The 12,229-nt window shown below is 40.9% G+C and overlaps 1 protein-coding gene across 1 annotated transcript; it reads left to right on the forward strand.

The window, feature by feature from the left end:
* The first annotated feature begins 5,041 nt into the window (after positions 1-5,041).
* On the forward strand, positions 5,042-8,748 carry LOC149280619 (frizzled-4). The gene is made up of 2 exons (XM_089500326.1): positions 5,042-5,284; positions 7,420-8,748. Exons 1-2 carry the CDS (start codon positions 5,042-5,044, stop codon positions 8,746-8,748), a joined length of 1,572 nt encoding a protein of 523 aa, XP_089356452.1.
* Positions 8,749-12,229: the final 3,481 nt, after the last annotated feature.

Here is a 12,229-nt window from a genome sequence, read left to right on the forward strand (position 1 = left end):
AAAAGCGGGCTACTTATTGACAAAAATAGAGGAATATTTTATGCTCATGGGCGTGGCTCATGTTTAGCCACACCCACATGCATCATTGCATTCTATAAATAGAGTAACAGCAGACTCTGTAGCACTGTTACAATAGGAGGGAGTGAAAATTAACAGTAACACTAAAATTGAGAATATAAAAAATTGTCAATAAAATAAGCCCTTTTTAAGACATTTTGGGATATAAGGTGAATTTGCTCTTGGGATCTTGCATTCTATCTGCTTCGAATGTAAACAAAAGGGGCTTGACTACTTTGCGTTGGGCCGCATATGCATATATCATGTACAGGCAATTTATCATTAGTGGTTTTCAATTAACTTTGTCTAATCCAGTGCCAAACAATAATAAACAAACTCTAATCCACTTGAAATGTGGATGGTCCTTTGATGTCCTACTCCATGCTTTGTATCATTGTTTTCGTCTATAGACAGAAACTTTTAACGCAAATGGATTCGGTGCTGGGCATCAAGAATGTCTTTTTTCTAATGATCAGATAATTAGTTTGTTTGTTTTCTATGGGGTAGGTTTTGTTACCTGAAATTAATTAATTTATCATAGTCTACGGAAGGATTCTTAGAATCTTCCCTTACACGTCGTAAAAATGATTAAAAAGGTGTATTTCGTAAATATTTTAGAAACCCTGTTCTGTAAGTGGAATGTGAGCATTTGAGACAATATACAAACAAATCTACCAGATCAAAATTAATATATATAAACTTTGAAGCCTACAAAAATACCTACATTGCAGACGTACAACTGGTCTTCATCAGGGTACAGTTTTGGGGTGTTTGGCCTAAGCCTAGGGTGGGAGGTTCATAGGGGCACCTCGCTCTTGGGCTCTAATCAAAAGGGAGATAAGCGATCTACCCAGCCAGTCCACTAACTCCATGGAGGACTGTGCCGAGTCGGCAAAGTTTCCATTTTACTCTTCCACCTGGCGCTGCGCATCCTTAAATGAGATATGATGTCATAACCCGTCACTCAGCAGTAAGGAAGGCAGCTCGGAGATGGCGGCCGGTGCCCAGAGACAGGTCTAGGGCAACGCCGAAGACAGATCCGCCATTGGATGGCCCAATAAAAGGTAAAAACTTCGACTAAAGACTCCAGTTTCTTTTATACCACTACAGCTCTATAAGTTTTCCCATTTTTCCCTTAAATACCAAGAAAACAGATGATTAACAAATTACTGGGACAAATATGACTTTGGGACCCAAAACTATATCTCAGTAATTTAGTATACAGACTCCCAAATTACCTAAGGGCTTCCCTATGAGGACTATGGGGCTTATTCACTAAGCTAGGATACAATTAGTATTTATGGAAGTTTTGCCTAAAGTATTAAATATATAAATATATATTACTTAAAGCTAAAACCACAGTTCACCTGCAAAGTCTCCAAAAAACTTTATATGACTTTAGATAGTGTTGGAGGACATGTTTTCTGGCGATAGATAGCGGCTTATCTTAAGCAGGTTGGACTAACCAGCTGCCTTCTATAAATGACAGTTGACTTTCATTGACTGGATCACTTTGAGTAGGTTGGATATAGCCAGATAATCCTGTTTGAGCAAATATTTAATGTTACAGGTTTAATGATCTCTTGTTTGCTTTACACTTACTTAAAAGATAAAGGCATTGGATTATCGAGCGCTATCGCTATCCAAATAATGTCTGATCAGTAAGGGACGGAGTGTGTGTGTGTGAAGCCCACTTTGGGCGTCGGGTGACAATTTATTTTTACTACACCCCCATTTGGATAATGGCTTTCGCACCTTAATGAGTAAAGAGCAAAATCCATCATGGGTTCTAACCGGAAAGCAGTTGATTTTAAGCAAATAAACCTTAGCAGATGCGTCCCTTTTATTCTTTCCTCTGAAGGTTTGAACACGCCAACATTTTAAAAAGGCTTTTCAGTGCCTGCTTCGGGGGTCACGTGACAATTAAGCGCAAAAAAATAGGAATGAAGCAAAATCACGATAACATGATTATTTGGAATATCTCTTTCTGTGAAAGGTTTGGGTATTTCACAGAAAATAAATGCTGTATTTTGTGAAATTTAGCAGAGCAAGTGGGACAGCACCTTTACCTGGGCTTTGCATATCTTCCCCCCAACATTTAAGGATTGGGGGGTGGCAACTGGCCTGGACCGCGGCATGGTCACCCTCTTGCCTTACAGGAACAGCCACCCTGCGGCGCTCAGCCTCAAACCACAACGACATGGCCATGTGGGGGCTGCAGTGGGGGTCTGTACTGCAAGGGCACAGACCTCCATTGCTTTTCCAGCTACCTGGGGCAGTCGGGGGGGGGGGGGTCAGAGGATCTTCCCAACTAGCTACGATCCCCGCAGCTCGCAAAGGTAGGACGGCGCCTACAAATCATGACGGTCCTGCAAAAAACGAGACTGTTGGGAGGTATGGATCTGCGGTTTCTCAGTGGTTTCTCTTGTTAAGGCTCGGACAATGTCTTTTAGAATAGTCTGTGTAGGGATAATTGGTATGCAGAACAACCAGGGTCACGAGAGTGTGTCCTGCAGCCCTCTCTTTGGGCCACTGCGTAATCCATCCCTGCGGCCGGGCCTGGGCTGGGGCAATTTGGCTCAGATGTGTATGTAGCTATAGAGTCATAAGTCGATGTACGGGGATACGCCGGGGCTTCCCAAGAAGTCGTATTTGCACTAAGGGTTAAAGTCTTTACAGCAAGAAACAAAATGGGCAGACTAGACGGCCAAAATTTTGGTTTTTTTTACCTGCCATTAAATTCCACGCTTCTTTGCAGTTATGTATAGATTTACCTTTTATGTATAAGTTTTTACTTTGTTGAGAGGGTGGTAGATAAGGGGAACAGCTTCCCAGCAGAGGTGGTAGAGGTTAATACAGTAAAAGGATAGACATATGGCTCTTGAGTCTAAGAGGAGATCAAGGACTGGTTAATGTTTGAGTCGTTACATCAGGAAAAATGAGAAGACTACATTAATTCTTCTCTACAAACAAACAAACAAAATTCCACGGACGGGGGGGGGGCACATCGTTCCGTAATACTGGGTGTGCAGCTAAACATACACTTTATGGGCAGAGGAACAAATATTACCAACATCTTCTGCATAATTAATATGCAAATTACATTAACCATTTCAGTGCCTATAAGGAAAGCTGTGCATCTATTTACCGCTACAAACACGCGTTTTAACCCTTTATAACCCAAAACCTAAGAGATGAAGCAGTATCAGGAGACTGGAATCCAGGAACCATTATACTCAAAATGCTGTTTTAATACAATTTTATTTCCGAGAAGGAGTCAGAAAGCACTTTAACTTTCTATTTTGTAGTTAGGATGTTGACGGGGTGCGCCATACGTTGCTCTGCTTAGTTGGTGATTAGTGCCAACTGTCCCGTAACTACAATGTAATTAGTCTAATTTCAGTCCTAAATCCCTCAGCATGCAGATCACATTGAGGGGGACATTCAAATGCAGAACAAAGAGCCACATACTCATGGGCAGGCGGCCCTGAGCGCTGGGGGTCAACTGCACCCTGGGGATTGTGTGATTTTAATGATTTCATCCACCCCAGGAGGTCAGCGATCAATCACAGATGTCAGCGTGGGCTGTAGGCGAGATTTACTAAGCAAACCCTAAATCATTTCATTAATGTATCTGAAAATATTCAATATATTAGGAAAAAATTCAGCCGTTTGCATTTTTCACATATGTTTTTACCATTAACATTTAAAAAAAGGTGGTCAAAATCGTAACAGATGCACAATACAGCGCTGCGGCATATGATGGCGCTACATAAATCAAGAATTGCAGTATACTGGTCTGCGCGTGAATAAAATATTTTATTTCCATTTGTTGCAATCTTACGAAACACAGAAAAAGATGCAAAATATCAATCAGAAATAGGTTCTACTATATGATGTTGCTTTTAGCATTATTTTGATTAATTTTAGGAATACGTTAAAGGAAGGTGGCAATAAAGGACACTTTCCAAGAATCCAGCACATTTTGTAATAGATTGCAAGCTTATGAGACTATGATAAGAGACACAGATAGCCTTTCAATCTATTATACTTTACTAAGCCAATAAAAATACCATCTTTACCAAATGTTATCTTTTTTTCCCTCAAGAGGTGCTGCAGCATCCCTGGGCTGTCAAAAAGATCCCATGTGCAAATCAATCCAATGCATCCACCGAAAGGGTTAACTCCAGCTATTTAACATGAGCCGCTGTACATTATTTGTCTCATCTACATTGTTTGGTGAAAGAAGGAAAAAAGAAGAAAAAAAAAAAAAACAAACCTCAGAAAAAAAAGTTAAATGGCCTATTTGCAACACAGGGAACTTGATTAACCCCTTAAGGCCAGGCTAAGTCTCTTCTACGGCTTCCATTCCTGGCTGGGCAGGTCTAAAGGAGTACACGAAGTGTTAAAAAAAAAAAACCAAGTCCTAGTGTGCGAACTCAAGGGAGCAGAAGAAATGTGAGCCCCTGCCTGAGCTGAACCTCTCTGGATTCCGTAGTCTGGGATCACTCACCCCCTCTCTCCTCCCCAACTGCCCTCTGTGTCTGTAAGACCCACTCCCTCCCCTTGTCTCCTCCTCTCATTAGTAGAGCATGAGTCTGGTACAGCACTGAGCACTCACACTGCATTGCCTGGGAGAGGAGCAAGCAAGCCCTACTCTCTCCTCCTCCTCCTCCTGCTGCTGCTGGGTCTGGATGCTTTTATTTCACCCCACTTTCTTTTGGGATCTGATTCCAGAATCAATGCAACTCATTTTGATGCTGAGATCAGAGAAAATACCCTGGTGGATTTAAGAGTTTTTCCTCCCCTTTTTTTGCTTGGATGTAGCAGAGGACTTTTGTTGAGACTTGGAGAGACATTTGTTGCACTGATCGCAGAGCTTCATCAGGATCTGTCCTCCTTCCCCATGCATGAGACCCCAGAACACTAGAAAATATTCTGATCGAGAGGATAGTTTTAAGGTCATCAGCAAATGGGTGCAATGATGGAGCCCAGATACCCCCTTCCTCACTTGCTCGCCATCTGTTTACTTTTGGGCAGAATCTCATGTTTTGGGGATGAAGAAGAAAGAAGATGCGACCCAATCAGGATTTCCATGTGCCAGAACCTTGGTTACAATGTAACCAAAATGCCAAACCTGGTTGGCCATGAATTACAAACCGATGCTGAGCTTCAGCTCACAACATTCACCCCTCTGATCCAGTATGGCTGTTCTAGCCAGTTGCAGGTAGGTCCCCATCTGATGATCACCCCCTGCCAAGCACCACCTAACCCCAAAACCAAGCAGAATCATTACATCTGAGATCAATTGAACTAACCCATTATGCCTTTCTGATCTACTGGTTGCATTTTCCCCCTCTAATGAAAGTAGAAACTATAAAGTTCTGCATAATAACAAAGACCAAACTTATTGTAGCAAAATGTGAAACTTATTAAATTACTTAAAATATTATAAATACCATTTTTTTTTAAATTGCTACAAAGCTTTTTAAACACACAATCTTCTAGAAACTAAGGCACAGGATGGAAGATCTACCTCTAGTGGACCTCTGATATATTCCCAATCCCTATCTAGCCCGAAGAGCTCACATTTATTTATTAATCTGCATTATTTTTATTTTTACCTATAAAATCCTAAATGTTAAATTATTCCCCACTTGCCACTCCTGCCTGCTACACACGCTTATCCCTACAATAAATCAGGGTTCCATGTATATAATTCCATGTAGAATTGTTGTGATCTTACTCTTTTTTTGAAACTTTTTTAAAGTTATGTTTTTGGTTGTTAGTGACAACTCTATGGTCTTTAGCCCTCATTGTATCTGTGCTGGTAAAATATGAAATGTGCATTGCATACAAAAAAGTCTCCTGCCTGTCTAAGTGCCCATAAAGAAAGTACTTGCACACAAGAGCTTGCAATCTAGTGTTGCAAGAATAAGGATGCATTATCTTAGATGCCAGAAACCTGCTCACATTGTACTTTTGTTGAGATGTTTGAAACAACCCCCCCCTCCTCTCCACCCCAGTGCTTTTCCAAAATCAGAGATAAGCTCCTTTGACATTTTCCATACATTGTTGATATAAGGATCATTGTGAGAGTGACATTATGCACTGCAGGAATGTGAGGGCTGAGCTCACTTTCTTGACACTTTTCTCCCTTTCTGTGGGAGACTGATTAAGTTCCTTGCTAATTTCTTTTTTAAAATTCTCCATTAGCCCCAGATCACTGAAAATTACTTGCAAAAGAGAGAGAGAGAGAGAGAGAGGGAAAAAGAACCTTTTAACAGAAAGGGGATTCTATGGCTGAGCAAGGAGAGGGAGTAATTCTAACAAAGGGGCAGCTAAAAGGCATCCAGATGGAATACATCTTAAGATTAGTTTACCTTTAAGTGGGAAGATTTCAGATAAGAGGGCTGATAATTCACAGCAGTTAATCAAACCAACCAAAACAATTTATGATATAGAGAATTCACCAAGCACACTGTTATCAGGGACATTTTTAGGGCAAAACAAAAAGGGCCTTTTGGTTAAAAGGTGGAGCAGTTGGGTTAAAAAAATAAATAAAAAAAATCTCGTATGCTTTGTTTTTATTTGCTTTTTAGTGTTTGGATACATTGTATGTAATTGATTAAATATTGTTCCCGACTAAATACATTTAATGGAACAATGTTTGTAAACAAATGCCCCCCACTTTAACCCTCTGTGTGCCGGGGAGGGGGGGGTTGTCTTATTTTGTGCAAAATGAAAATACGGTAATAGGTCAAGGTCTATTATGGGGCTGTTGATGGGTCCATAGATCCATACTAGTGTGAACAGAAGTTAAAGTACAGGGATTCTTGGATACTGAGGGGGTGGTAGATAATGGGAACAGCCACTCAGCAGAAGTGGTACAGACTAATACAGTAAGGGAATTTAAACATGCATCAGGAAAAAGCGGGCCGAATGGTTCTTATCTGCCATCAAATTTTATGCTTCCTTGCTTACTGTAGACACCAGGTAACCCACAAAATGCATTAAACACCCCATCCCCTAAGTCATGTATTCTCCCTTACTCTACATTGCAGAATAAAACCACCCCCCTGGGGCTACTATGTGTGAAACTAGCTATTATTGGACCACACCTTTCATCATTCTCAGGCAAAGTTGGCTGAGGGTGATGAATGATGTAGCCAGGAAAAAAACCCGAAAGTGTTGAATTTGGCCATTCCACCCAAATATGTTTCTAGTTAATATCCTGTGTTTTATCCAGAGTGCTGTGCAGTCGGAATATTATAATGATAGTGTGTGATTGTCTTGTGTATTGGTTTATGTGTAGACGTTACAACAAATCTTTATTTTTCCCTATTTTGTCTTCTTTTCCAGTTTTTTCTTTGTTCTGTGTACGTCCCGATGTGCACCGAGAAGATAAACATCCCTATCGGCCCGTGTGGGGGGATGTGTCTTTCTGTCAAGAGAAGATGCGAGCCAGTCTTAAAAGAGTTTGGATTTGCCTGGCCGGACAGCTTAAACTGTAGTAAGTTCCCACCGCAGAACGACCACAACCACATGTGCATGGAAGGTCCCGGCGATGAAGATGTGTCCCTGCATAGCAAGTCGTCCATCCAACCGGGCGAAGACTGTAACTCGTTCGGTCCTCTTTCTGACCAGTACACGTGGGTTAAGAGAAGCATGAACTGCGTTCTGAAATGTGGCTACAATGCTGGACTCTATAGCCGATTGTCGAAGGAATTCACGGACATCTGGATGGCCGTATGGGCCAGTTTGTGTTTTATATCGACGGCCTTCACCGTTCTCACATTCCTCATTGACTCATCCAGATTTTCCTACCCCGAGCGACCCATTATATTTCTGAGCATGTGCTATAATATTTATAGCATAGCTTTTATTGTGAGGCTGACCGTGGGTCGGGAAAGGATATCCTGTGATTTTGAGGAGGCAGCAGAACCTGTTCTCATCCAAGAAGGGTTGAAGAACACAGGATGTGCCATTATTTTCTTGCTGATGTACTTTTTCGGGATGGCTAGCTCCATCTGGTGGGTTATCCTGACATTGACCTGGTTTTTGGCAGCCGGACTCAAGTGGGGACACGAGGCTATCGAAATGCACAGTTCCTATTTTCACATCGCGGCCTGGGCTATTCCGGCTGTGAAGACCATAGTCATATTGATCATGAGGTTAGTAGACGCTGACGAACTGACTGGCTTATGCTATGTTGGCAATCAGAACATTGACGCGCTGACGGGCTTTGTGGTTGCCCCACTTTTTACCTACTTGGTGATAGGTACCCTGTTCATCGCTGCTGGTCTTGTAGCTCTTTTTAAAATCAGATCCAACCTCCAGAAGGACGGCACCAAAACGGATAAACTGGAGAGGCTGATGGTGAAGATCGGCGTCTTCTCGGTTTTATACACCGTGCCGGCCACGTGCGTCATAGCTTGTTATTTTTATGAAATTTCCAACTGGACTGTCTTCCGTTACACCGCCGACGACTCCAACATGGCGGTGGAAATGCTTAAAATTTTTATGTCGTTGTTGGTGGGTATCACCTCCGGCATGTGGATCTGGTCTGCCAAAACCCTCCACACGTGGCAACGGTGTTCCAACAGACTGGTGAACTCGGGAAAAGTTAAAAGAAAGAAAAGGGCCGATGCTTGGGTAAAACCTGGGAAGGGGAATGAAACCGTCGTATAGTCAAACTGTTTAAGACCTTCTTTTAATGTTGAAGAAGAAGAAGAAGTCTTGGTTTGCTGCCATAAATGAAACTCAAGAACACCCTTCGGGTTGCTTGGAGCAGTAGATTCCCAATGGGGTGGAATTCTACCAATGTTGCAAGCTGGTCAGGCCTAAGACGCCCTTTGGATGTGCTATTTAAAACGGCAACTGGCTTCGTTTCATCTCACGTGTAAAGTTAAAGAGGTTGGCCAAGTGGTGGAACCAGTGACCTCGGGAAGAGATCTCTCCGTTTGATAACCCTGTCCTCTACTATTTACCATGACCTGCTGTCACTGGGGTTTTGTGGCAAATAACAATTTATGCAAGTTACAATGTGATAAGTCTTAGTCCCACCCAAGACTATGTTATGTCTACATGGTCAGAAGGTATGGGGGGGGGGGGGGACAAGTCTACAAAGCAAAGGCCTACACCGAGGTCATGTTGAACTCTTTGCAGCTCCGTATCGCTTAGTAAACAAAGCCCATGGAGTGTTGTAGTATAATCACTGAACACTGGATTCTAGAATTTGCTTTTCTTGATTCTGCGGTGCCTTTCAAACTGTTTTTTTTTTTGTTTGTTTTTTTTTTTATGCCGTACTGCCTGACCATCTCTTAGTTAATGAAGCACCCCCCGTTAATCGGTGTAGTCTACATCCAGCTCCCTATAGGATCATGGGAATTGTAGTTAAGCGACGTGGGGAGTTAGACGTTCTAGAAATGAAAATCGAGGGTTTTCTGTGTATGTCTAGTACAAAATGCACTAAAAAGGATTTCTAAGGCCATTAGGTAGACTCCTGTGGATTAAACACAATGCACTATTCGCTCTCGAGACGTTTTTTGCTTTGTAAATAGCATTAGCGTAACCTTTTGCGGTGAAAAGGAAATGTTTGAAAAAAAATAAGTATTATCATAGGTAGGGTGTTACTATTTTGCTAAGCACACGGCTTTCGGTTCACCGGCTCTTGAAGGACTACAATTCCCATGATCCTCGGCCAGTATCGGGTTGGCTGGGTACCATTGGGATTGTAGTCCAGCACCTGGTGAGAGGGCCTCAGGTTGTTAAACCCATAGACTTCTGTTTTCAAGGTGTATTGGTTGAACTAAGATATACAATAATGCTGGCTACTATGGCATCGAGGAAACTAACCCTTTAAGTGCCACGGGGCAATATATTAATAATGCCCGCATCCTCTAACAGGAGTTTGTCAGCCCGGTTTTCCTTTTTCTGGCGTACAGCTGGAAGACCTCTGTACTTTAACACAGGTGTGCGCGCCGGTAACATGAATCAATCGTTTTGACTGACCTATTTTGCTTTGTATAATCAGGGAATTTAGCGAACCTTGAAGAATGGAAATGTAAAAAATACGTTTTTGCTCCATCAGATAAACGACAAATTAGCAAACTTTCGAGTGCAGACCGAAACAAACACATCGCTCTATACAAGTCAAGACGTGAAACCCGCGGAAGTATAATGTATATTTAAAGGGCCACAAAATGTTTAATAGATTCCTGAAAGCGGGAATCGCCTCGTTATACTCTGATTTAAAGATGCTGTACCACTTAGACAAAGACAGTGTTTTAATAATCACATTACGTTCTCGGTTTCTATAGCAACAGCCAATCAGTGCCTGCTTTTTGTATCATATGACAGTTAAGTGTACCCTGAAAAATTATGAATGAGACAAAATTTTAAGCGTTTTAAAGAATGATTTCTGGAAAGACTTTGAGCATTGCTAGGAATGATTCTGGTTACGCATGTAGTTATAAAAGGGTTAAATTTAGTTTGGAAGAGCACCGTTCAAGTCTCGGAACATTAAAAAAGTAATTGTATATGAAAAACTCTTTCGGTGCTGCTGAGTGTTAGATTGAATATAGTGCATTGCGATGTTATATATATATATTGTATACATCGATACCATTTATAAGTAGATGACAATGCTATTTCACCTATAGAATGTTTATGGAGATTGTAGGATCTTTTGAGTTCTCACCTTAGATGTAACGCTTCTCATGAGCAAAAGTTATCTCATCCATATTTTGCCACATTTAAATTAAATAAAAAATTACCTTAAAATAAATAAATATATATATATTTTTTATATATATATATATATATATATATATATATATATATATATATATATATTCTAAAATGTATTATATAAAAACTCCACTGCAGCCAAGCCATAGAGCCCACTTCCAGCTTAATAACAGAATCATTGTTTGGACAAATTACTTTCAGGTTCCTGATTCCCCCCCCCCCCCCACCCCAAGTGAATATTATGTTGTGAAACCAAGCAGTGCCTTTGTAATAACCAAATAATAATATACAGAGAGGTTTCTTTTCCCTTCGCCTGTGACGGTTATTGTCCTCTTCTGAAGAGTACTGGAGTTCTTAGAATGTCACATTGTAGGGCTCTTGGCGAGGCCCTCGGGAACGCTTTCTATCAGAGTGTTTGTATTAAACACGCCGCTGATCTTAAGTCTCGTATGTGCAGAATGACTTCACACTTAATGAATTATGAAGCAATAATCCCCACTAGGAATTGAACGTCCAGCTGTAAAGAACACCAAATGTTTTATCCTAAATACATAATACTGACGTTTCAACCACATGGAGGCTTCATCAGGGCATTATAACAAAAACGCAAGCCTTTTATGTCCTATTTACTCAATTGGAGACTGACGATAGTTAATGTAGCATTTACGTGCTTTTATTTTTAAACTCCTTTTTTTTATATTACACAAGCCAGTTGCTTGTCGAAGAAAGTGCTGCAAGAATCATTATTACTGCCGATCAACTTTTTACATAATAACAGCAATCCTGTATTTTCTGCCATTTAAGACCGAATGAGTTTTCTGCAAATATATATATCTTTTTTTTTAATTTGCCTTCTTTAAGCCCTATATCACGGAAAGTTATAGAAATGTTAACAATGTTTTAAACGTTACAAAAGTAAGCAAAAGGTACATTTTGCTTCCATGATGGCCCTAGCTTTATTTTATGAAAATACCAATCAAAAGTTTCTTGTATTGCTATTAAGACTCTGTGTGAGCTATATTTTCTATAAAACCAGAATGTTGCAAAAACCTGCCTTTTATGCCTTAAAACAAATATATATATATATATATATTTTTTTTCCCTCCAGATCTATATCTATTGTATAGGTGCCTTCCTGCCCACATCTTCATATTGGTGTATGTAAAGGGAGATGGGCCGGTGGAGTAGCAAGCTGTAAATGAGGGGGGGAGGGGCAGGGGAAATGGGTAGAACCTGAAAACCACTCCCCCAACGCTGAGCAGTCAAAGGACTGCCCCCGAGGATCAGCTGTAATATGTAAAGCCTCTGGGTTTAATTGTGGAGAAACTTTCCAGATATGCTGAAGTCTGACAGACAAAAGTCTGGTACAAGTCATATGTTCATGTTAGACATGAATTGCGTGAGTCTCTTTTTTTTTTGG

Source organism: Sceloporus occidentalis, unplaced genomic scaffold, assembly GCF_023333645.1.
Source record: "Sceloporus occidentalis isolate IW3139 unplaced genomic scaffold, rSceOcc1.0.p SCAF_151, whole genome shotgun sequence".
Classification (NCBI taxonomy): Eukaryota; Metazoa; Chordata; class Lepidosauria; order Squamata; family Phrynosomatidae; genus Sceloporus; species Sceloporus occidentalis.

What these genes read in the sequence shown, in the direction of transcription:
- LOC149280619 (XM_089500326.1), top strand. Translation starts at nt 5,042, where the DNA reads ATGGAGCCCAGATACCCCCTTCCTCACTTGCTCGCCATCTGTTTACTT. An exon ending in GCTGTTCTAGCCAGTTGCAG is followed by an intron (nt 5,285 to 7,419) that starts GTAGGTCCCCAT and finishes CTTCTTTTCCAG; the next exon opens with TTTTTTCTTTGTTCTGTGTA.